General features: G+C 38.6%; 1 protein-coding gene across 1 annotated transcript in view; it reads left to right on the top strand.

Annotated features, from left to right (window-relative positions):
• Positions 1–26,652, top strand: part of LOC104993118 (poly(A) polymerase alpha-like) — a 48,986-nt gene extending 22,334 nt beyond the window's left edge. Inside the window, 2 exon segments of the mRNA XM_010846239.1 lie at positions 25,695–26,444; positions 26,447–26,652. Coding sequence (XP_010844541.1) covers positions 25,695–26,444; positions 26,447–26,652 — 956 coding nt within the window.
• Positions 26,653–26,857: the final 205 nt, after the last annotated feature.

Raw genomic sequence — 26,857 nt, 5'->3', positions numbered from 1 at the left:
AATGATTCCTTTGTTTATTATCCAAAATGATTTTTAAAAACATTATTTTAGGTCTTTTCTCAGATTTCGTCTTCCTCGTAGCAACTGACCGGACCATTTTATTTAAACTGTAATCTCACTCCCAACCCTCCTAAACCCCTTTACCTTCTGATCCTCTTCTGCTTTTAAACTTTACTTTTCTACTTTTCAATTTTCAACTGTATCACGTATTTCCTTCTAATATATGTGAATACATGTTTGCTTCTACATCTGTAGACCATTACTTAAGTATTATGTTGTCTATCTCTTGCCACTAGAATGCAAGTTCCGTAGATCAGGGATACTTGTTTGCTTAGTTCATTCTTATATTCCCAGTGCCTGGAGTGATGGTCAGACATTAGTAGGCACCCAGTAAATATTTATGAATAAATAAAAATGGTCACTCATTATTGCTCTAACTTAAGCTCTCTGCTTGAAAGAATAATTTTTCAAAATATTATAAATGTACAGATTTTTGGTTTTAATATGAAAAAGCAACTAATCTTACTGGTTACTGTTTGCCACAGGGCAACTACTTCTAAGGGGTAAATATTTTAACTCTTTTTATTTACCTTATTTTACAAAAATCATCAGTTCAGATAATGTACAGGAAGCCTTGACTTTGAGCTAGTCCAGTGGGCATTTCCTTTTCCATTCCATATTTATAGGAAACCATTGAGAAGGCAGAGTTTTTAGAGGAAGCAATTCCTCACAAAAATTTTTTGCAAGTTCAGTTATTCAAATTAAGTCATACAGACCTCAGAGCTCTCCTATGATGTGTGTGTCCAATCACACCAGAGGTTTAAATATCATATACAGTATCACTCCTCTAATAAATATGTGAACTTTCTATAGCATTCTGACTGATGCTTCCTGGCTTCAGAGTCTACTTTTTTCTACTATACTATTCAGGTTCACATTTTAATTTCCTCTTTTTCTGAAGATGGAACAGAAATTAATTGCATGACGAGAGTTGAGGGAGAGACCTGTGCCCTGTGTTTCTTAGGCCCATCCAGTGAAACTGCACCGAGGTTCTTCCAGAGAACATTGAGCTATAACTCAAAGCCTGACAAGACACATATTGGTCTGTAGAAATTCTGATGTCAACTATCAGGTCAGTTTAATGTACTCAGTGTTCCTAGCCTAAGGAAAATAAAAGTTTCACATCAGAAGCCTTGAAGTTAATTGGCTTCCACTGATAGCTCAGCAGTAAAGAATCTGCCTGCAATGCAAGAGACAAAGATACACGGGTTTGATCCCTGGGTTGGTAAGATTCCCCTGGAGGAGGACATGGCAACCCACTCCAGTATTCTTGCCTGGAGAATCCCATGGACAGAGGAGACTAGCAGGCTGCAGTCCACCGTGTCACAAAGAGTCAGACACGACTGACATGACTTAACACAAGCACAAAAGAGAACTATAGGTATATACCAATTACTGGGCATTAAAAACAAGAGATTAGGGTTAGTCCCAGATGGTCCCCTAAGAAGACAAACGCAACACCAAATGCTGCTTTGTTGATGCTGAGGGTCATCTAGGAGCTATATAAAGTGTCCAGACCAGCAGTAATACTTATGTGTTATCAGGTCCCAGAAATTCAGATGCCTGTTTTTTAATAGTGAGAACTTTAAAGTTAGTGTATTAGAGATATTTCATTACAAATGAACAAGGTCATAGGCAATCTACCAGAATGCTAAATATGTCTTTGAAAATGCACGGAGCTTTTAAATTCAGCATAAAATTCGATTCTTTGCTTGGACTCTACTATTGATTAGTGAGCTGATTGTGCTGAAATATCAACACAGTAATTAGGATGCCCTCTAATTAGTTCAGCCTCCTCCGCCTCCTCTCCTCCTGTGAGCATCGCTTGGCAATAGGAGAGGCTAAGCGTTTGTAAATGTAGCGCCTCACATAATGTCGTTAAGTGTGTTTGATTCAACTGCAACTTGAAAAGGAATGGCAACTTTCCTAACTCGTTTTACTTTAAGGCTTAACTCTGTATATTTCAGGCTTAAAGTTGTAACGAGAAGAGTTAATTTTGACTCCGTAGCCTACCTGTTTCTGTGACTTCAATGCTTGTTTTTTTTGCTGCTTTTGTTATTGCAGCATCCATAACGGCCTGCCGCAGGGAACACTGCCGCCTTCTGCCCGGCTGTTGACTGAAGCGCCTTTGTTCACAACCCTGGCCCTTCCTAGATTTCAGGAGGAGAGACATTAACATGAACACATCCCCCCGCCTGAGGCTTGTCCTTCTAGGAGACATTTTCAGGAGGGCTTTTTACTTTGTTCCCTCACCAACTCCGCCATCTCTGATCCATGAGGGAACCGGACATCCGGTCCCGACAAAATGGCTGTTTCGAGCCCGGTGCAGGGAGGAAGCACCTGACTCCGTGCTGGAACTGCTTCTTGGATTTGCTTTCTGTTGCATTTGCTATTAAGTCGCACTTAATGACTTACTTAGAAGAACACCGCCTCTCTGCCCGTTAAAAAGTGCCTTTGATCGGAACCCTGTCCACCTGTGGACGGCAGGAAGGAAGAAACGGACACATCCCCTGACTGAGGCTTGCCATTCTAGGAGAGCTTAGCAAGACTAACGGCCTTTTTACTTTGCTTCCTCACCTCCCTCCACCCCTGATCTGTTGAAGAACCTGGCGTCCAGACCCCGATTAGACGGTTATTTTGAGGCACCAGCCTGCCATCTTGTTGGCCCACTGCTTTTCGGAAAAAGCTGTTTTCCTTGCCTCGACACCTCCTCTCTCGGATTCCTTGCCCTGTCGTGTGGGGAGTGGAGCGAGCTAGGACTTGATGACGTTCCATCTTCTCAGTCAGTCATCTTTCCGAATAAAAGCATATTTTTTGCCTCAACACCTTGTGTCTTGGATTTATTGGCAGCAAACAGAGTGAGATTGGACTCGGCAACAAATTGATGATCCATTGCTTACCTTGAGTATATTGCTTACTGTGTGAAAAATAGTTTAAAGGTGACTGCTGGTAAAACGATATCTCCTTAGCTGTTTCTTTGCTAGCCTTAACAAACTATCTAACATACTTGTGAGAATCAAAACTTTTAATAACATTGCCCATGAAGTTTTAAAAGAGTCAGTAGATTGGCAAAATCCAGAATGCCTTTCCACTAACTATAAAACTTCTGGTACTGAAGTGGCCTCTGAAGTTGATGACACAACTAAGTTTTGCTATTTCTACTACAGCAAATTCAAACACACTGTCCTGAAAATAAGCAGAATTAAGCAACGTCTGTTCTCTGCTCCACTGACACTATTTCAAAGATCCTTCCAGCGATCAGGCCTGAATAGTGACGTATTCATTGTGCCAGCATTGCTTGAAGAAGAACCCAAAGTAGTGTTTTATTGACCCAAATTATATTGTCACCTCATTTAATGGCTTATGCGAATAACTGAAAAAATACAATAAAAAGACCCTGAGGGGGGATACTGGCAATGAATCACTGCATCTTACTTCAAATAGTGAAGCTGTGCATGGGGGGGGGGGGAGTGTCGTGGAGGGCAAAGGAAGCGTGCTGGCCACACTGCATAACAGTATCAGTGTCTTTGAGTTGTCCGTTCATTCACCACATGGAAGATTCAGTCACGGAGCAAGTGGATGCTTTATCGGCCTTCAGTGGGGCTCTACTGAAGGCTATGCCTACCCACATGCAAAATGGTTGTTGAAAACAACCTACCCTCTGTGTGCAGACTTCATAAAACTATTCTTACTACATCTAAGTGAATGTAAAGTGGAATAAACATAGTTGTATTAGGTTGGTTAGTGAAACTCTGTCTGGACAAAATTGATATGAAGAAGAAAAAATAGAATGCTAGGGTCTGTTGTTAGAGGCTATAGAATGAAATTAGAAGCTTATTCTGAAGATTTAGAGCAAGCCTCATAAAATAGGTTACATCTTAGAAGTTTTAAGCATATTGTGTGTTTTTACGGGTTAGAATCACATTGCCTCTGAAAAAGCACAAAACAGAATCTATAGGAAAATAAAACTGATCCTTGGATGGTGCAGGGGTTGGAAACCCTCCTGCATAGTAGAAAGCCCATGTTTAGCTTATGATCCACGTTCTGTATCCACAGGCTCAAGCTACCTTGGGTTGTATAGTACTATGCGTGCGTGCATGCTGGAACTATTCAGTTCTGCTGACTCTTTGCAACTCTATGGACTGTAGCCCACCAGCCTCCTCTGTCCATGGGATTCTGCAGGCAAGAATACTGGTCTGGGTCGCCACGCCCTTCTCCAGGGGGTCTTCCCCACCCAGGAATCCAAGCCCTTGTCTCCTGCATTGCCAGTGAATTCTTTACTGCTGAGACCCAGGGAAGCCTGGGTAATACCACAGTGTGTATTTACTGCAAGAAAATCTGTGTGTCAATATCGATGGACCTGTGCAGGTCCAAGTTCATGTTGTTCAAGGATCAACTGTATGAGCTTAAAAATTACTGAAAAGGATTTATCTCAAAGTCAGCATCTAAGATGAAAATAGAGGTGAAATGTTTAAAAGACTGAAAGAAAAAATTAGTAAAATAGTTAAAATCCATATTATTGATTTGGACTTCACCTGTGACTCAGCTGGTAAAAAATCTGCCCTCAATGTGAGAGACCTGGGTTCGATCCCTGAGTTGGGAAGATCCCCTGGAGAAGGGAAAGGCTACCCACCCCAGTATTCTGTCCTGGAGGATTCCATGGCCTGTATAGTCCATGGGGTAGCAAAGAGTCGGACACGACTGAGAGACTTTCACATATATTGCTTTTGTGGAAAATAAATCACTAGTGAATTGATAAACTTGAGAACAGGTTCCAGATTTAGAAGGAAAGCATACAGTAATAAAAATACTGAGTGTCTTTTCTTATAAGGATGCTATTCCAATCCTGAGAGCACCAGCCTTATAATCTCACTAAACTTATCTATCCCCCAATGGCCCCGTCTCCAGATACCATTGCATTGGGGTTAAGGGCTTCAACATTTGAATTCTGAGGAGACACGGAGCATTTAGTCCATAATATTATCCTACATTGATAATCAGTGCCTCTAGTTAGAAGCACAAAATTGGACCTGGAGAAATAGGAAAATGCCATCCAGTAATGACTCCGACTCAGTGTGGACACTGATGCATTTTGAGCACTAGACAAGAGGGAGAGAATGCTCAGAAGGTACATTTTCAAGTGACTGATGTTGTATGGACTTTTTGTCCCTGGGTGATTACAATGATTGGGTCCATGCCACAGATATGAATAATAAAAGATAAATTTGCTTTAATATGCATAGCTGATATACAGACACCACAAATCAATATGCCAAACTTCAGTCTCATAAACAAGATCTATTTTCAGATGTAACTGTTGCTTTCACACACTTATTGTTATTTGAACTATAATTCTGTTTCCCAGGAAACCGGGCACTGGAGTTATGAAGTGTTCTAATATTATCAAAATAAGTTTCTAAATTACTGTTTTACTACTGAAATTATTTTCACTAATTCATTTTTAAATGAATCCCTACAATTTCTTTCAAATGGATTTTTTAAAAAATTGGAATATAGTTATGTCACAGTGTAGAGTCAGTTCCTGCTGCACAGCAAAGTGAGTTAGCCTCATGTGTGCACACATCCCTCTTTCTTGGGTTTCCTTTCCATTTGGGTCACCAACAGCACTGAGTAGATTTCCCTGTGCTGTGAAGTGCGTAGGGTCTTGTTTTCTGTTTTACACATAATAGCGTATATCAGATCAGATCAGTCGCTCAGTCGTGTCCGACTCTTTGCGACCCCACGAATCGCAGCACGCCAGGCCTCCCTGTCCATCACCAACTCCCGGAGTTCACTCAGACTCACATCCATCGAGTCAGTGATGCCATCCAGCCATCTCATCCTCTGTCATCCCCTTCTCCTCCTGCCCCCAATCGCTTCCAGCATCAGGGTCTTTTCCAATGAGTCAACTCTTCACATGAGGTGGCCAAAGTACAGGAGTTTCAGCTTTAGCATCATTCCTTCCAAAGAAATCCCAGGGCTGATCTCCTTCAGAATGGACTGGTTGGATCTCCTTGCAGTCCAAGGGACTCTCAAGAGTCTTCTCCAACACCACAGTTCAAAAGCATCAATTCTTCGGCGCTCAGCTTTCTTCACAGTCCAACTCTCACATCCATACATGACCACAGGAAAAACCATAGCCTTGACTAGACGAAGCTTTGTTGGCAAAGTAATGTCTCTGCTTTTGAATATGCTATCTAGATTGGTCATAACTTTCCTTCCAAGGAGTAAGTGTCTTTTAATTTCATGGCTGCAGTCACCATCTGCAGTGATTTTGGAGCCCAGAAAAATAAAGTCTGACACTGTTTCCCCATCTATTTCCCATGAAGGGGTGGAACCGGATGCCATGATCTTCGTTTTCTGAATGTTGAGCTTTAAGCCAACTTTTTCACTCTCCACTTTCACTTTCATCAAGAGGCTTTTGAGTTCCTCTTCACTTTCTGCCATAAGGGTGGTGTCATCTGTGTATCTGAGGTTACTGATATTTCTCCCGGCAATCTTGACTCCAGCTTGTGCTTCTTCCAGTCCAGCGCCAATCCTAATCTCCCAATTCATCCAACCACTTCCCGCTTGGTATCCATGTTTGTTCTCTACATCTGTGCATCTATTTCTTCATTGTAAATAAGATCACCTTTACCATTTTTCTAGGTTCCACATGTATATGTTAATATATGCTATTTGTTTCTCTAATTTCTTTCTCACTTCATTCTGTGTGATAGTCTCTAGGTCTACTCACATCTCTGTAAATGACACAATTTTATTACTTGTTATGGCTGAGTAATATTTCATTTTGCATATGCACCACATCACCTTTAGTCATTCCTCTGTTGATGGGCATTTAGATCGCTTCCATGTCCTGGCTGTTGTATATGGTGCTACAATGAACACTGGAGTATATGTGTCTTTTTGAATTATGGTTTTCTCTGCGTCTACGCCCAGGACTTGGATTGCTGAATCATAGGAGTTCTGTTTTTAGCTTTTTAAGGAATGTCCATACTGTTCTCTACTGTATCAATTTACATTCCCACCAACAGTGTAAGATGCCTTCCTTTTCACCACACCCTCTCTAGCATTTAAATGTTGTAGATTTTTTGATGATGGCCATTCTGACTGGTGTGAGGTGATACCTCATTGGAGTTTGGTTTTAATTTTTCTAATAATTAGTGATGTTGAGCAGTTTTTTCATGTGTTTTTGGGCCATCTTTTTGGAGAAATATCTTTTTAGGTCTTCAACTCAGTTTTTGATTGGGTTGTTTCTTGGTTTATTTTTTTGATATTGAGCTACATGAGTTCTTTAATGCATTTTGAAGATTAATCATTTGTCAGTAGCTTCATCTGCAAATATTTTCTCCCATTCTGAGGGCTATATTTTCATGTTTATGGTTTCCTTTGCTGTGCAAAGGCTTGTAAGTTTAATTAGGCACCATTTGTTTGCTTTTTTTTTTTTTAAATTTTCATTACTCTAGGAGGTGGGTCAAAAAAGATGTTGCTGCTTTTTATGTCAGAGAGTGTTTTGCTTATGTTTTCTTGTAAGAAGTTTATAGTGTCTGGCCTTACATATAGGACTTTAATCCACTTTAAGTTTGTTTTTCTGTGTGGTGTTAGGGAGTATACTAATTTCATTCTTTTATATGAAGAGGTCCAGTTTTTTGAGCACCACTTATTGAAGAGACTATCTTTTCTCCACTGTATATCTTTGCTTCCTTTGTCATAATTTAGGTAACCATAGATGTGTGTTTCCAACAGATTTTTCAACTTAGAACTAGATTTTTAAAAGTATACCAAGTTGGCTATTAAAAATTACATTTCAATTTTACATTAATACTATTTAAAGTGTATATTTACACTATAAAATGTGGATTGAAAAACAACAAAAAGGCTCAGATGCATCTGATTCAGTGAAATGAGAATTCTCTGTGACTGTTTACATGGCAGTTCCCCATCTCCTTCAAAGTAATATTGGAATCTCATCTTTTCTGGATGATAAATCATTGCAATATCAGAATGTTTATGTAGCATGTGTTATTTCATTCTTGAGGTGCAAAAGGAAAAATGACAATATTTTTATTGCATCAGTATGGAGCATGGAACTAGTTGTCATGAAGGCTGATTGAAGAAATGCTCCTATCTCAAATCCATTTAAAGTGACTTTGCAAGAACTGAGCTATAAACATGAAATGACCAGAACACCATAAAGCCAATGTGACTATATTAACCATCTTAGCAATTTATTCCAATGGCAGTTGCTGATGCAATTGTGCCATCATTTATCAAAGGGCAGTCACAGGACTGGATTGGCAATTCCCCCTCCGGGGTTGTAGGGTGCATGTTTGTGTATATGTTTGCCTGTATGTATTCACACATCATATAGCTTATTAGCTATCATCAAATACAGAGGTCAGTGGGATAATCTGAGTTTTGCCAAGCAATAAGCTCATGGTGAACTATTATACTGATGGCAGAATTTGAGAAAGGGTCAGATTTTTCAAATGTAAAGAAACAAGTCAAATTATCTCCAGGAAGACACTTTAAATTTCAGGTACATTTTTTCTGCAGGTTTGAAGATTTTGTTGTTGCTGTTCAGTTGCACAGTCGTGTCCAACTCTTTGCAACCCCATGGACTGCAGCATGCCAGGCCTCCCTGTCTATCACCAACTCCTGGAGTTTACTCAAACCCATGTCCATTGAGCCAGTGATGTCATCCAACCATCTCATCCTCTGTCGTCCCCTTCTCTTCCCGCCCTCAACTTTTCCCAGATGCAGGGTCTTTTCCAATGGGTCAACTCTTTGTATCAAGTGGCCAAAGTATGGCCAGTTCCCTGACCTCATATTAGTTAAAATACCCACCCTATTACCCAGCCTATAACATCCTAACCAAATCACTTAATGCCACCCTTGTAGTAGGAATTTTCTCTGTCTCAAGGCTATAAAAATTGGCTTCTAGCCCGTGAAAGGTTTTGGCTCTCCCTTGAGTTGGCCTGATGTTCTAACAGCATCTCCCACTCTCTGAAACTTTATTCTCCTCTCTGCCTGATGTTTAGAAATTATTTTCCAACCCACACATGGACCACAGCATTGATGACCTTGTGATTTTAGTCAAGGGTGGATGCTGGCTCACAAGTTTGGGGTTGGGTCTAAGATTCTGATTTTCTAAAATTCTTCTAGGTGATACCACTGCAGTGGACTCTCTGACCTCGCTTTGACCTCTAGGAGCTACTGACTAAAGGATGTGAGAATCTTACTGAGTCACGTTAGTAATGCAGACTTTTCCAAACTTTCTATCAGAAAAAAACACCTGGAGGTTCTTCTCATAAATACAGAGTCCTAAGTCTTGTTGCTATATATAAAATAATATACTTTAAGGAAAAGGATCAAATTTTATTTATTTTTAATTATTATCCCAGATGGTTCCTAGGGTAATTACTAAAAGTAAAAAAGAAAATAAAATTAAAAAATTGACCCTTTTCCTTAAAGCATATTATTTCTGGACTTCCCAAGTGGCACAGAGGTGAAAAATCCATCTGCCAATGCAGGAGATGCAAGAGACTGTGGTTTGAGTCAGGAAGATCCCATGGAGCAGGAAGTTGCAACACACTGCAGTATTCTTGCCTGGAGAATCCCATGGACAGAGGAGTCTGGTGGCCTACAGTCCATGGGGTCACAAAGAATTGGACATGACTGAGAGGCTGAGCATGCGCGCAACAGATATTTCCTATGATCAGCAAGTTTATACAGCATGGAGACGATGCAGTGTTTTTCTGGGCTGATCTTCAGACCACGGCCAAGCAGATTATGCAAGAAGCTGCTCTCCCGAGTTCCTACCAAAAATGAGCGTGGATGTCCTCACTAAATGTTAGAATTCAAATTTCCCCAAGACTCTGATGCACGCCAAGCTTGTGAATCACTGATTTTGTGTGCTACTGTTTGATGTGAGTTACCAGATATTCCCCAGACTTTAAAGAAGCGGCTTAATATTCGAGCCTGTCTATATTGGCCCCAGTAAGAGTGCTAGAGGCAGTGCCTCCCTGAGGTCACCGTGATGATAGCAGTAGTAATTAGCGAAAAGGCAGAGAGAACGGGCTCCTTGGGGATAGTTGGGCCTTCACCAACCTCCATTAATCTGAGAGCTTTCTGCGTAAGAGTGTTTTAATGAGGCTGACAAGGTTTTTCATGTAAGCAATTCTAGCCAGCTTGCTGAGTTTAGAGTAGAATTGTGTTCTCCAGAGGGAACTGTTGCGTTTGGTGGATACTTATATGGTAGAAAACTTTTAAGTATATTTGAAATAAAAACTTCTAAATATATTTGAAAAAAAATGTTCTTTTGACTTGGATACATTTAGTTTTAGCTCTATTTACCTATTTATCATAATAGAAATAGTAATAATAACTAATAATACTAATAGTTTTTCAGCACTTATTATGAACCAGGCCAATATTTGTCTAGGGACCAAACGTTTATTTAAATTTCTAAGCAAGTGACGTAACCCCTCTGAATTCTTTTCGCTTCCTATTTTGGTTTCCAAACCATTGTTTGATCTCCCTTATGCAAATAAAATATTTTCTACAGAAATGAACTCAAGTGACTTTATCGCCAATCTTGGCAGCACATGTAGCGCCTCAGATGCAGTCCTGTAATCCCCTCAGTTACAGCTGATCTCTGCCTTCACTGCACCTTATCCTGCACCCCAGACTCAGAGCCGGTTCATTGTAGTTGTTTCTGAACGTCTTGCTAAATGACACACTGTTGGCCTACAGTTGTAAACATTTATCTCAAATATGCCCTTGCTGTATCTATCCTTTCACCGAACATCTTGTTGTTCAGCCGCTCAGTCGTGTCCGACTCTTTGCGACCCCATAGACTGTAATACCCAGGCCTCCCTTTCCTTCCCCATCTCCTGGAGCTTACTCAAACTCATATCCATTGAGTCGGTGATGCCATCCAACCATCTCATCCTCTGTTGTCCCCTTCTCCTCCCGCCCTCAATCTTTCCCAGCATCAGGGTCTTTTCAGATGGGTCGGTTCTTCGCATCAGGTGGCCAAAGTATTGGAGTTTCAGCTTCAGCATCAGTCCTTCCAATGAATACTCAGGATTGATTTCCTTCAAGATTGACTGGTTTGAACCCCTTGCAGTCCAAGGGACTCTCAAGAGTCTTCTCCAACACCACAGTTCAAAAGTATCAATTCTTCGGCACTCAGCTTTCTTTAAAAGAGAGTCCAACTCTCTCATCCATACATGACTACTGGAAAAACCATAGCTTTGACTATATGGACCTCTATTGGCAAAGTAATGTCTCTGCTTTTTAATATGCTATCTGGGTTAGCCATAGCTTTTCTTTCAAGGACCAAGAATCTTTAATTTCATGATTGCAATCACCCCAGACAATAAAGTCTGTCACTGTTTCCATTGTTTCCCTATCTATTTGCCATTAAGTGATGGGACCGGATGCTATGGTTGTAGTTTTCTGAATGTTGAGCTTTAAGCCAGCTTTTTCACTTTCCTCTTTAACTTTCATCAGGAGGTTCTTTAGTCCTCTTCACTTTCTGCCATAAGAGTGGTATCATCTTATATCTGAAGTCATTGATTCTATGGCTTCATAATTCCTTTGTTTTCTTCTAGTCTATCTGGACACTTGCAGCTTCCTTCCTTAACAACCCTAGATCCTTCTTCATCTGCACTATATCTCAGGAGATTCTTCTATTCAAGGCCTCACCATTCCTAGAAATTTCAACCATCTCTTTGTCCTCACTCGTTGGACATCTGAGTACTAATACAAAAGCCTATATGAGCAGGTGGAGTGGTGAGATTATTGAGGGTCCAAACTCCATAGCGGTGTGTGTATACCCATTTGTTCTTTCACTGTGTTATGGGCTGCTTCCTGGAATATTATTCACAGGGGTAATTCCAAAACTTATTGCTACCCTTAGAGATCTAACCAAGGGTTCTTAAGTCTGGCTTTAATTTTAATTATTTATTGAATTATTATTGATTCACCAAAGCAGATGTATTCTCTTATGATCAGACTCACATCAGAGCAATTAAATAATAATCTGAAGATTAAGCTCAAGCAGTTGTATTTAACATTTTTTTCCAAGTTGATTCCAACATGCAGCCAAGTCAGAAACCACTGCTATAACGCAACTCCCAGTGGCTCCGGTTTTCAGCAGAAAAATTTCATCTCCTAATCTTTTCAAAGGTATGCAGACCCTCACACTTGAACCAGTCTCTTTCTTTCTTTTTAAGATAACTTGTAGAGTTATTTATGGCTCCTCTGGTGGCTCAGAATGTGCTGGCAGTGGAGGAGACCCGTTTTGATCCCTGGGTTGGGAAGATCCCCTGGAGAAGGGAAAGGCTACCTGTTCCTGGTGGGCTCAGTCTGTGGGGTCAGGAAGAGTCAGACACAACTGAGCAACTAAACTTTCACAATTTATGCTTCCCAGGTGGCGCTAGTGGTAAGGAGCCCACCTGCCGATGCAGGAGATGTAAGAGACAGGGGTTCAGTCCCTGGTCAGGAAGATCCCCTGTAGGAGGGCATGGCAACCCACCTCAGGATTCTTGCCTGGAGAGTCCCATGGACAGAGAGGAGCTTGGTTGGCTACAGTTCATGGGGTCGCAAATAGTTGGACACAGCTGAAGCAACTTAGCACAGCACAGATGTATTTACTTTTCCCAGTCTTTCAACTATCCTGGTTAAGGTCTTAGAGCCATGGACTAAAACTAAAAATTTCAATTTATAGACACTCTGCATCATAACTTTTTGCAAAAATTTAGATAATAAGAATTTTCTCTGGACAAAGCAGTTAAAAATATCCAGTGGGAATATTTGCTTCTAATTTGTGTGATACTAGCTTTTATTTTATTTTAAAAATTTATTTATTTTAATTGGAGGATAATTACTTTACAATATGGTGATTTTTTTGCCATACCTCAACACGAATCAGCTATAGGCATACATGTGTCTCCTCCCTTCTGAACCCGCATCCCACCTCCCTCCCCATCCCACCCGTCCAGGTTGTCACGGAGTGCTGGGTTCGTGTTCTCTACATCATATATATACATTACTATATGTATTACATATATATGTATATAATATGGTATATATACATATATATGTGATATGGTGGTGTATATACCATTTACATATTTATGGTATGTATGTATCCATAACATATATATGTAATATGGTATATATACATTACATCATATATATATTACCATATATATAGTAATGTGTATATATATACATTATTATTACAATTTATTTATGTATATTATATATATATATATGTATACACGTTGAAATGTATATATTTCAATATTCTTCTCTCAATCATCCCACCTCTCCTTCTCCCACTGTGTCCGAAATCTGCTCTTGATGTCTGGTCTCTTTTCCGTCCTGTACATAGGCGCACTGATACCGTCTTTCAGGATTCCATATATGTGTCTCATACAATGTTTGTCTTTCTGACTTCACTCTGTATAGCAGGCTCTTGGTCCATCCACCTCATTAGAACTGACTTAAATTTCACTTTAAACTTAGATTTCCATAACATTCTGACCATGAAACAATTTATTTTCAATTTTCTTTACTTTAGAAAATAAGATTAGACATTTTTGGCAAGTCAACAAAAAAATCTCAAGTTCAAGAATGTTGGTGGTATTTAGCTAATTTAAGTACATCTAATTATCTTGCATTAAGTTAAGTTCTAATTAGTTTCCTATTCAATAGATCTTTCAAACCAAGAAAACTTTTTCTGTGCATAATTCCTTTTAGGATTTGTTTTTAATAAAAAAAATTAAGTGCGTCTTTTGTGTATCTTTCTCTGTAATATTCCCCCACTTGCAAGTGTTATCAAAACATTGCCCTATAAACAACCATGGAAAAGCTGCAACTGTTTAACTTAACTTTGAACATTTTTAGTATTTTCTAATAAAGCAAGAAGGCTATAGTCTTAAGGCATAAGTAAAATGGATTCTACATCTGAAATAAGCTCCAGTGAGACATCTAATGGAGAAGGAAATAGCAACCCACTCCAGTGTTCTTGCCTGGAGAATCCCAGAGACGGGGGAGGCTGGTGGGCTGCCGTCTATGGGGTTGCACGGAGTCGGACACGACTGAAGCGACTTAGCAACAGCAGCAGCAGCAGAGACATCTAAAAGTGGAGTCAGGGCAAGCTAGGGTAGTTAGTGCAGAAAAAGCTGCCACAAGCAGCAGAAGCCAAAGCGGAAAAGAACAGCCTCTTCTTGGAAGGCAGAGCTCATTTTCAATTTGCTCTTTTTTCCCTTTAAGATATCTCGGATATAATAAAGTTTAGGATGTTTTCTGGATTGCTATCTGATTGCTCCCTCCCCTTTAATTTGTAAATTGATTTAATCTGGACTCTCAAGAGGCAGAACAATTTTCTGAGCCATCAGTGCGATTACTTATCAAAGTTTGAAATGTTTGCAAAATGCCGTCACTTAGAAAAGGCAATTCTTTTAAAAATTAAATGAGATCAAGATAACAATCATAGCAATCAAGTAATGGCACAATATAAGGTTCATTCTTTATGTCTTCTAGGGCAAAATAACATCAGGTAGGGTGGCTGCAGGATTTACTGTTTTTGTCTAAACTAGAAACACTTTCTAGAGAAATAAGCTATTTTTTCCTAACAATAATTATTAGATAGTTAAAAAAACAAATATGAGAATTATAATTGCTCTTAATGCTTTTAAAAATCACAATACATTTAAAGGGTAGAAATAGTTACTATCTCTGGAGGAGGAAATGGCAACCCACTCCAGTATTCATGCCTGGGAAATCCCATAGACAGAAGATGATGGTTTACAGTTCATGGAGGTCAGAAAGAGCTGAACACATCTCAAATGACTGAGCTCGCAGTTGTTACTATCAGGGTTAATTATATGTATAATGTTACTGTCACATATGGATGTACATGCTTTCTTTAGTTTCAGCAGGAAACTTCATTTAATATTAGTGATCAGACACTGCAGTGTTTTTCAAAACTAGAACTTTATTGCTGAGAAAGTTATAAAATACATATCTGTAGGCAATCGTCCCAATATTTTTAAGCACAGCAGGCAAAAAAATAATTATACATGCTTTATTTTATTATCATGACAAAGAATTTTAGTTAATTTTTATTTTTGCAGTCTCATTCAAGTTAATGTTTGCATTATTTAATTACATTCAGTTTTTTAAAAGATTTATTGTCATTTTTCTGAAATGAGATGGGACTTTTTTATTCAATTATTTTTGCAAAATACTTTTTATATTTTATGCCTTAAGCTTCCTCTTCTCTTTTAAATTAGTTTATGATTGCCCTCAGTGAATCAAGAGGGCAAAGTAGACTCAGTGTGCATTGAAGTCTTTGTTACATTAAACTCCATTCATCCAGTGATGGGCACTGAGGTTAGCCATTGTGAACAGTGATTCTGTGAACATGAGTGCACACGTACGTGTTTAAATCCTTGCTTTCCGCTCTTTCGGATATATTCCACAGAAGTGCAATTGCTAGATCATACAGTTATTTTATGTGTCATTATTTGAGGAGCAGCTATACTGTTTTTCTTAGGGCCTGAGTCACTCTATATTTCCACCAGCAATGAATGCATAAGGGCTCCAATTTCTCTACGTTCTTGATAACATTCATTATTCTCTATCATTTTTTTATAACAGCCACCCTAAGGTGTGTGTAAGTGGCATTGAATACTTTTGAGTATGATTTAATTCATTCTGTTGTCAACAAATATAAAGATATAAAATCTGAAATAAACATACATAAAATAATTTATGCAATTACACACAGAAATATAAATCAAGAAGTTTCACTGGTCCCACTCTCTATAGGTCAGATGAAAAGGTATTTTTGTGCCATAAAATTATTTATGCAATTAGCATAAAATATTTAGGACTTATTTGATGGCTCAAGGCTATGTGGTGTTGTGTAATATATCACATTCAGGTTTTTGTTCAACAGTGAAAGAAAAATGGAAAAACAATCAGAGTAAAAATTTTAAAAGTAATTTAGATAAAAAAATAATGTGATGGGCTATTTCCACATGAAGTTCCAACCCGATCTCTCATGGCAACATGTCTTTTTGTAACGTGACTTCTATCTTCTCTCTTCAAGTGGGTGATCCTTTCCTCTGGCACGGTCCAGCTGACCAAAAAGTTTTCTTTTTCTCTTCTGCCTTTTGAATCCTTCTCCACTTTAATTGTTCCTGATCTACAATCTGCATTGATCACTGTTTTCTTCTTTTCGGAGGACCCACCTGTTACGCACACCACATGCCCCGCACCTCTCCCCTCTAACTCTGTGTGAACTACACTCCTCCGCATCTATTGTCTTGTAACTTTGCGCTAGTCACCTCCTGGGCTTTAACTTTACAGCACTCTCTCAGCAATCCGCCCTTTGTCCTTTGCTTCTCCCTCTTCTGGCTTTATGCTGATCACATCCATCCTGGTGCTTAGCTTTATGGTACTCTCTTTGCAATCCACCCCCTAGTAGCTTGCTTTCCCTCTTTTTGTGTTACAAAAAGAAAATTATAGTGCAATCCACAAAAGACAGTGTACCCAAGGGACTGACTGTCAGATCCAAATGCCCTGGCCACCTGATGTCAGCCAATTGACTGTTCTGAAACAATGCAGAAAGAAAGAATATAGGATCCTTACACTTTGCTCTTTATATCCAACGCCTGACTGTGAGCCTCAACTATATGATCCTCTTGATTCTGCATGATCGGGGGAGACACAGTTCTTGAGGCATGAGCTATGTTCTCTGCTGGCTTGGGGATTAAAGCCATCTTTCTATGTCCTCCAAGTTCTGTCTTTGTATTTTCTTATTTGGCTCCAGTGGGCAGAGAAAGCCAAGATTTTGACAGCAACAACCTAGGACTCGCCAAGTGGAATACGGCCTCACAGGAAAGATCATACTTATTGTCTATAAGCCCATTGGCTACGAAATCTGAAAAGTTTGAGACGGTTCCCTCAACTAGACTCTCTCAACTAGACATTAAGTTCTTCTGAGAATCTTGATAGCTTTTTCTCACAGTATACTCACACATGCAAAATAGAAATAATTCTACCTTGAAAAAAATATGGATATTGTTTAGGGGGCATGAAGTGAATTCTAATGAAATGTATAGAAAAATCTTCAAATTTTAAGAGCCCTGGACTATCAAAAATACCACCTGATTGGACTAAAGGGGACAAAGATATTTTGAAATGCAAAAAGTTCCCAACTTCTAAGGGCAAGAAGCAGACTAAGAGATACTTAGCTCCAAATACTGGCTACTTCTTCCAGAAAAGCTGGGCTAACTCTGAGGCAAAGCCAAGACTTTTGTAAAACAAAGGATTAGGAACTAGAAGTATACTCCACCGAGACTATCCCTGGTGTCTAAGAAAAAGGGAAATGTTGGCCACCTGATGCGAGAGCCAACTCACTGAAAAAGACCCTGATGCTGTGAAAGATTGAGGGCAAGAGAAGTGGGCAGCAAAAGATGAGATGGTGGATGACATCACTGACTCAATGGATGTGAGTTGGAGCAAAGTCTGGGAGATAGTGAAGGACAGGGAAGCCTGGTGTGCTGCAGCTCATGGGGTCTCAGTGTCAGACACGACCGAGCGACTGAACAATGAACAGCAACAACAACATGAATCAGTATTGCCTTGGGCCAGTGACAAAAATCTGCTTTTTATTCTTCTTTTAAAATGCAAGTGTCCATTGCAATGATGTTAACTGTGTTTTACCAGCATATGTAGGTGGTTAACAGTCTATTATTTTATTTCTCGTGTCTCTGGATCCAGAGCAACTCAACCCGAGCAGCTGCATCCGATAAACCTCAGACACACAGGGACACAGTTCACATGATGCCATTCTGGATTCCGAGACAGAACCTGAAGGGCACGGGGCTTTTGGAGGAGGGAGGGATGTGTTTTGCATGTGGGAGGTCTGTAAATTGCTGTGGCCAGAGGGTAGACAGCAGTAGACTGTTTGCAAAGATGTGAACATCAGTCCCTGAATCCCGCCTGTCTGCTGTGTGAACGCTCCACTCCTCCACTGATGAGAGATGATACTTCCCTTCCCTTTGGACTTCCCTGGTGGCTCAGAGGGTAAGGCATCTGCCTACAATGCTGGAGACCTCGGTTAAATCCCTGGGTCGGGAAGATCCCCTGGAGAAGGCAATGGCAGCCCACTCCAGTACTCTTGTCTGGAAAATCCTATGGACTGAGAAGCCTGGTAGGCTACAGTCCATAGGGTCGCAAAGAGTCAGACACGACTGAGCGACTTCACTTCACCCCCTTTGGACTTACACAGGCCCTGTGACATTTCAGTGAGTACAGTAGAAATGACATTGTATAATTTCTGGGCCTGAGTTTAAGAAAACTTCCAGTTTCTATTTTTTTTAATTTTATTTTATTTTTAAACTTTACGTAATTGTATTAGTTTTGCCAAATATCAAAATGAATCCACCACAGGTATATATGGGTTCCCCATCCTGAAGCCTCCTCCCTCCTGCCTCCCCATACCATCCCTCTGGGTCGTCCCAGTGCACTAGCCCCAAGCATCCAGTATCGTGCATCGAACCCTTCCATTTTAATCTGGTTACCATGTAAAGAAGCTTAAACCAGGCTTCTTAATGATGGTTGGAGAAGGAAATGGCAACCCGCTCCAGTACTCTTGCCTGGAAAATCCCATGGATGGAGGAGCCTGGTAGGCCACAGTCCATGGGGTCGCAAAGAGTCGGGCACCACTGAGCGACTTCACTTCACTTCTTCACTTTTAATGATGGTTATTGGAGAGTAGACGAATGAGCAGAATGGAGGGGAGGGAAGAGATTGAGGTTTTGCTCAGGAGAACCTTGGCCCCCACTGCATCTCCCGGCTGAACGGAGCCACGTGAGTGACTTCCACGGACATCATGTGAAGTAGAAAATAGAACTCATCAGGTGAATACACCTCAATTTGGGGGTGGTTTTCTTATACGGCAAAAGGGAACTTAGCTTTATTTGTCTTAATATTTAGAGAGATAGTAAAGTTGGGATAACATTTCTTTTCATTTATGGCTTATATATTTTTTCAAAACAATTATTTTCATTGACAGATGAGCATAGAGAATTTATGGACAGTATTACAGGAAGAGGTAAAAGCACCTTTATATGATGGCATTATTAACTTTCCTTCTTTTCTTATAACCAATACTTTTTTTGACTATAAAACTGATTATTTTGTTACTATTTTTGGAATAGTATGCATATTACTTTCCTTGTAATTGTACTGATAATTGAGTATCTCATTTATATCATCTAGTTTATTTCTTTGATCCAAAAATAAATACCAAGAATTGCAACTTCTTTGGAGCCAGGCCTAAATATCTTTATTTTTTTTCTGCTTTCAATTTTGTATATAAAACTATGTCTTAAAGTAATGAATGACTCTGGCATCTTATCACAGCCCTAGACTGCAAATTTCCAGTGGCTGCACAGCTGCTATTCATAAAGTAATGCTTAAAGAATCACAGATTCCTAATTTAAACAGGAACTCAGCAAGAAAGACTAGCTTTTCCTAATCACAGAAAACTCAGGTGTTTCATTGGAAATACATTCAGTTGCTATATCAGGATAAAAGAAAGGCTAGTGAAATCTAAAATGCAAATTGTAGAAAAGTTATTACACCTATATACCATTTTTTGTAATATGTGTTTAATTAACCAAGATTTAATTTACATCAATATCCTTTTATAATTATGTGATCATTTTATTGTTATGTTATAATTTAACATTATATTTAACATTAAATAGTTACAACTTTACAGATTAAGTCAAAACTCACTTTAGAAGATTCCTTTCTTTTAACTGACATTCCTTTAATATCATAAGTTAAAATATTACTATTTTGGGTTGCTATATTTTAAGATTATCTACATAATAACAATTATGTGTTAAATTATAATTACAGGAAGAAATGAAAAATTTTAGATGTTTAAATTCCCACAGATTTTTCAATAATGAAAGAACAGACAGTTTGGAGAAAATACCTAAAGAAGTTCTATTTTCTGAACTTTGTCTTCTAGGAAGTATTTGAGGATGAGATGGTTAGATGGCATCACCGACTCAATGGACATGAGTTTGGGTAAACTCCGGGAGTTGGTGATGGACAGGGAGGCCTGGCGTCCTGTAGTTCATGGGGTCGCAAAGAGTCGGACACGGCTGAAGAACAGAACTGAACTGAACTGGAGTATTTGATTCTTTTAAAAATGAAGGACTAATATCTAAAGTGTTTTGTGCTATTTAAAATATCAAAAGTCTTCTCTATTTTTAAATGATGACAAAACCTTCTCCTAAACACAAGACCTGGTGCTCACTAAATTTCTATAATTAAAAGTTTCATTATTATTATGCATAAATTATTTCAAACATTTTTGATATTTCTACACAGATTCGGTGTGAGTAGAAGAGATTAAATTGGACTAGGAGTCTTGGTCTTGGCTCATTTCTAAAAATTGTATCATCTCTTTCTTACTGATATGTGTGAAATATTTCTGTTTTGATACAAGTCCCTTTTAGGTCGTATGGATTTTCAATATATTCTTTCGCTTTTATGCTTCCTTCTTCACTCTTTCAATGGTGTGTAGGACAACTCCCCATGGGGTTTCTGCACATCTGGGATCTGCTCCTATTTCAGGGTGTTGTTTCAATAATTTATAGGAAATAGTTTGGGAAGGTAGAGATAGGGCCTCCCGTTGGGTAGAGAGATTTATTTTCTGACCAGGATGACAACAAAGCCTTCTCCTGGAACACCGTATGGGCTGCTTTTGCTAGCAGCCTTCTTGTAAGACTGGAGAGTCTGCTAGCTCGGGTTCACTCCTGTAATGCATCCCGCTGCTGTAAAGCATCATCCGATTACTCACAGTGTCCTGCCTGCCCTGGTGCTCAGGGAACTGGTATGAGTGTTAGTCTGTCTGTTGCTCCCGTTGTAAATTAAATACGTTGACTTTTGCCTTTGACTTAGGAGCTTCATGCCCACTGCCAGTATCCTTGTACTTCTAATTATTTTTTGATTTATATATTTTGAGACCATGTTATCTAGTATATTTTAAGTTGAATAATTTCTGAGTTCATTGGCTCTTTATTGTTTTAAAATGCTTTTTTATTTTGCTCATAGTATTTACTGTCTTACTGTCCATTTTGTCTAATATTATTATCAACATATACTTTTGATCCTTATTTTTAAATCAACATGATCTTTTTAAAACGGGATAATTTATTTTTGTTGTGCAGTCTCTAAGTCGTGTCTGATTCTCTGTGGGCCCGTGGACTGCAGCACACCAGGCTCTTCCGTCCTTCACTATCTCCCAGAGTTTGCTCAAATTCATGTCCATTGAGGGGGTGATGCTATCTAGCCACACCAACTTTCCAATATTATTAGTGTCTTATATTAGTATGGTCAATTTGTTTGCATCAGTGAACCAATATTGACAGTTTTTATTACCTAAAGTCCATATTCTACTCAGATCCCTTACATTTTGCCTAACCTAATTTTCTGTTCCAGGATTCCATCTGGGCACCACGTTCCATTCAGTTGTCATGTCTCCTGAAGTTCCTCTTGACTGTAATAGATTCTCAGAATTTCTTTGTTTTTCATGACCTTGACAGTTTTGAGTACTGAATGGGCAGTTCATACAGTGTTCCTCATGGGCTTGTTGACTGTTTTTCTCATGATTAGGCTAGGATTATAGATTTTTACTGAGAATGCTTTGGAGGTGAAAAATTCTTCTCATATCATTAAGCTTACATATTGTCAAGATTACTTATCACCGTTGACGCTCACTTTGGTCACTTGGCTAAGATCACTTTTTTATGGTATCCACTGAAGCAGAAAAATTTTAATTTTGCTGAAGTCTAATTTATCTGCTTTTTGTTTTGTCCCTTTTGTTTTTGGAGTTATCTAAAAAGACTTTGTCCAACCCGAGAATTTGAAGATTAACTATTGTATTTTCCTCTTATATTTTTACAGTTTTAGCTTTTATACTTAGATCTATGATTCATTTTGAGTTCATTTTTTTTGTATGGCAAGAGAAAGAAGTTTTAACTTCATTACATTTGTACGTGAATATTCAATTGTCCCAGCACCGTTTGTTGAAAAGACTATTCTTTCTGATTGAGTTGTCTTGGGACTCTTGTCAAAATTCAACTGACCATTAACATAAGAGTTTATTTCTGAACCTTCAGCTCTATCACATTGATTGATCAATTGACTATTTATGTCTCGGTCTCTCTATATTTCTCCTTATTTTAGTTCCACACATTCTTGACTATTTATTGTAAGTTTTCAAATTGAGAAGTGAGTCCTTCAGCTCTGTTCTTTTCCCCTATCACTTCTCTTTTTGTAAAGATTGTATTTCTGTATGAATTTTAGATCAGTTTGTCCATTTCTGCAAAAAAGCTTGCTTAGATTTTGATGGAAATTGCATTTACTTTAAGATCAGTTTGAGGCATATTGCTATCTTATCATTTATTAAGTTTTATAATCCATGAACATGTTTTTTTTTCTTTCATTTATTTAAGTCTTCTATAATTTCTTTCAGCAATGTCAAAGTTTTTAGGTTATAACCTTTGGATTTGCATTACATTTATTCCTAAGTATTTCATTTTTTGATGCCATTGTTAATTGAATTGCTTTGTGATTTCAATTTTTGATGGCTCATTGGTAACGTATAGAAATAGCAACAGATTTTTCTATATTGATCCTCTGTCCTGCAACGCTTATGAACTTGTTTATCAGTTCTAAAGTTCTTAATGTGTCCTTAAGTTATTTTGTGTATATATATGTATATATATATAATCATGTCACCTATAAATATAGCTTTATTTAACCCCATTCTAGAAAGGCATTATTACGAACTATAAAGTCATGAAAAATGAGAATTACAGGATTCATATGGGTACAAGTGGCACAACTGAATCTGGATTCATCTGAGATCAGAACCATTCTTCTTTATACATGTCTAGCATAATATCAAGATGAAAAAACATTGTAATGTATTTTAAGATCCTTGAAAATAACCTCACCCTTGAAAATGAATGCATCAATTTTTCACTGTGTTCTCTGGCTTCAATCATTCATAATTTGGTAAAGTCGCAACATCTTTATCATGTTAATAGTGGAGAGTACACATCACTTATAATCATTTCTCTTATCTCTATACTGATTAGAGGACAATTTCCTTTCTTTATGTGTGTGTGTGTGTGTGTGTGTGTGTGTGGTGTGTTAGTCGTTCAGTTATGTTTGAGTCTGAAACCCCACAGACTGTAACCTGAAAACTCCTTTGTCCATGGAATTCTCCAGGCAAGAATACTGGAGCGGACTACTCCCTTCTCCAAGGGGATCTTCCCAACTCAGGCATCAAACCCGGTTCTCCTGCATTGCCTGTTTACTCATTTACTCGTTCATTCATCACTGGGTGAATGCTTAAATTGCTTCCACCTTTTGACTATTGTGAATAACATTTATGGACATGAGTGTCTCTTTGAGATCTGGCTTTCAATTATTTTGGGTTTATGCCCCAAAGTGGAATTGTTGGGTCATATGGCAATTATATTTTTAATTTATTCAGGACGTCACCCACTGGTATCCATGCTCACCAGCAGGTGACAATGTTTCAGTTTGTCTACATGTTGGCCCAACCTTGTTATTTTCTGCTTTTTAAAAAAAAATAGATTCCCAGTTTTACAAAAGAGGAGTTCTCAAGACTGTTTTCACAACAGTGCGAGTGTCCGTAACACTGCCTGCTTGTGTGCTCAGCTGTCCCGTTGTGTCTGACCCTTTGTGACCCTGGGGACCGTAGCCCGCCAGGCTCCTCAGTCCATGGCATTCTCCACGCTAGACTGCAGTGGGTTGCATGCCCTCCTCCAGGGGATCTTATCGAACCAGGGAATCAGACCTACAGCTTCTGCATTACAGGCGGATTCTTTACTCCTGAGCCACCAGGGAAGTCTGTCCTTAACACTAGTGAACTGTAAAATTCAGAGTGGTTATGGTGATAAATTTTTATGTTATGTGCATCTTACCACAATTTTTAAAAATTAGAAAAGTGAAAAATACCAAAAAATGTGAATGTGAAAAAAATGTTAAGAATTACCAAAGTTAGAAAGAGTCATAAAGTTATTGCTTCTAAATATTAACAGAGGGTAATATTTAATATTTCCTAGATGAGACTCTAACTGTGTTATATAATTGTATTTTTTTTTTCATGAAACCCTTCTTCTTCTGGAAATAAGAAATATTCACTTTAAAAAGTCCTGGAATTTTCATCTTTGATTTTAAAAATGTCACAGTACTTACCTTCAATTTTTGCAACGTCATTCTTGATTTTTTATGTTGCAAATTTTAAATGGATATTAAAGCCACTCACCACCAAATATATTTCATTCATATGGCAATTTTTGATAGACATTTAATTTTATGACAGTTTATTAACACTGTAACCATAAAGAGCATTGATGTGCAGTTGTAATTTTAAAATGTATTTTCAAATTTTTTAAATGTTTCTAGATTTGTATTAAAATATGGGCTTAGGTTTTTCACTGCTCATATAATTCAATCTGAGCAGAGCCCCATTTTAAGGTTATTTTATTCTGTTACTTACAAGCAATCAGTTTCTGATGTACTGGCTACATATTAGCATAGCATATACACCAATCTTTAAAAACTTTAGAATGTAGAGCCACATTCTAGGAAAAATAGCAATGTGTGCTTAACTTGAAACTTACATTACATTTCCTTCAGATTAAATTGTAAACTCAGTGAATTTTCCATTAGACTTAGTTCTTTAATTATCATTTATTAATATTATTATTATCATGCATCCACTATGTAAAGCCTGTATTACCTGTGATGTGCTTCAAAACCAATCTTACATGCTGGAAACATTGGACAAAACTTGGAAAAGTTGATGTATTTAACTCAGGTCATGTAATTTGTAAGAGATTGGACTCTGCTTTTGAATCAGTTTCCCAGTAAGGCTGTTAATACCTATTGCAGTTCAATGCATTACCTGAGAGATTTAGGCATTCAAATACAGCATTATTTTTATAAATTCCAAAGCAAGGATAGATTATGGATGTAGATGTATATAACTATAAAGATAAAGCTAACTACTAAATGTTAAGAAAAGAACTTCCACTTTTAACCCAGAATATCAAAGCATATTCCTGTCAAATACACTTTAAAATATACGATGAGAGAGTTGATAGTAGTGGTTTTTGCGTCTTTCTACTCAAAGCATAGAAAAACTACATTAGATGCTCAATAAATATTTGCTGAACTAATGAATGACAAGGGGCTATAGAACACTAAATGATGCCAGCTGCCAAATTCTAAGACAACATTATTTCTGAAAGGGAAGCTATTGAAGCTCCCCACCAGACAGCCCTATTCCTGGTGGCTGGCCGAATCTCGGCCAATTCTTTTTCAGTCAACGACTATGTCAAATGCAACAGCATAATCTCTGATGAAAATGTAGTATCCAGGCCATGTTAGGACGAAGGGGAAGGAGGAGAACCGCTTAAAGCGGCCGGAGCGGGTGCGGGAGGAGGGCTAAGGCAGGCCCCGCCCCCTCCCTCCGGCCTCAGTGGATCATGCCCAGGGCGGCAGCGGCGTTGGTTGCAGGCAAACACGGCCGCCACAGAAGCACTATGGCATTACTTCTCCCATCAGCTTAGCAGCCCCCAAGGAGACTGACTGCCTACTCACACAGAAGCTAGTTGAGACTCTGAAGCCCTTTGGGGTTTTTGAAGAGGAAGAGGAACTGCAGCGCAGGATTTTAATTTTGGGAAAATTAAATAACCTGGTAAAAGAGTGGATACGAGAAACCAGTGAAAGCAAGAATCTTCCACCATCTGTAACTGAAAATGTTGGTGGGAAAATTTTTACATTTGGATCTTATAGGTTAGGAGTACATACAAAAGGTGCTGATATTGATGCACTGTGTGTTGCACCGAGACATGTTGATCGAAGTGATTTTTTCACCTCATTCTATGATAAGTTGAAATTACAGGAAGAAGTAAAAGATTTAAGAGCTGTTGAAGAGGCATTTGTACCACTTATCAAACTGTGCTTTGATGGGATAGAGATTGATATTTTGTTTGCAAGATTAGCACTGCAGACTATTCCAGAAGACTTGGACTTAAGAGATGACAGTCTGCTTAAAAATTTAGATATAAGATGTATAAGAAGTCTTAATGGTTGCAGGGTAACTGATGAAATTTTACATCTAGTACCAAACATTGACAACTTCAGGTTAACCCTGAGAGCTATCAAACTGTGGCCCAAACGCCACAACATCTATTCCAATATATTAGGTTTCCTCGGTGGTGTTTCCTGGCTGTGACAGTAGCAAGAACTTGCCAGCTTTATCCAAATGCAATAGCATCAAGTCTTGTACACAAATTTTTCTTGGTATTTTCTAAATGGGAATGGCCAAATCCAGTCCTGTTGAAACAGCCTGAAGAATGCAATCGTAATTTGCCTGTATGGGACCCAAGGGTTAGTGTATTATTTTTTCCCCTACAAATTTGCACTGTGCAATAACGAGTAGAAGTCATCTGCATAAACTGAGGGAGACTTCCCATTCTGTTACGTATGAGTGGACATGTTCGTATCACACTTTCTTTTTAATCTCAACTAGAATTGTCCTCTGGGGTCAGAAGCATAATTATGTACCCTGGAATCATGTTTAATTGTACATAGTTTATAATATCAAAGTCACTAACAATTTATATATTGAACTACCTTA

This window comes from Bison bison, unplaced genomic scaffold, assembly GCF_000754665.1.
Source record: "Bison bison bison isolate TAMUID 2011002044 unplaced genomic scaffold, Bison_UMD1.0 scf7180017864233, whole genome shotgun sequence".
Taxonomy (NCBI): domain Eukaryota; kingdom Metazoa; phylum Chordata; class Mammalia; order Artiodactyla; family Bovidae; genus Bison; species Bison bison.
The sequence above is the reverse complement of the archived record's forward strand: the minus strand, read 5'-3'. Positions and strand labels throughout refer to the sequence as shown.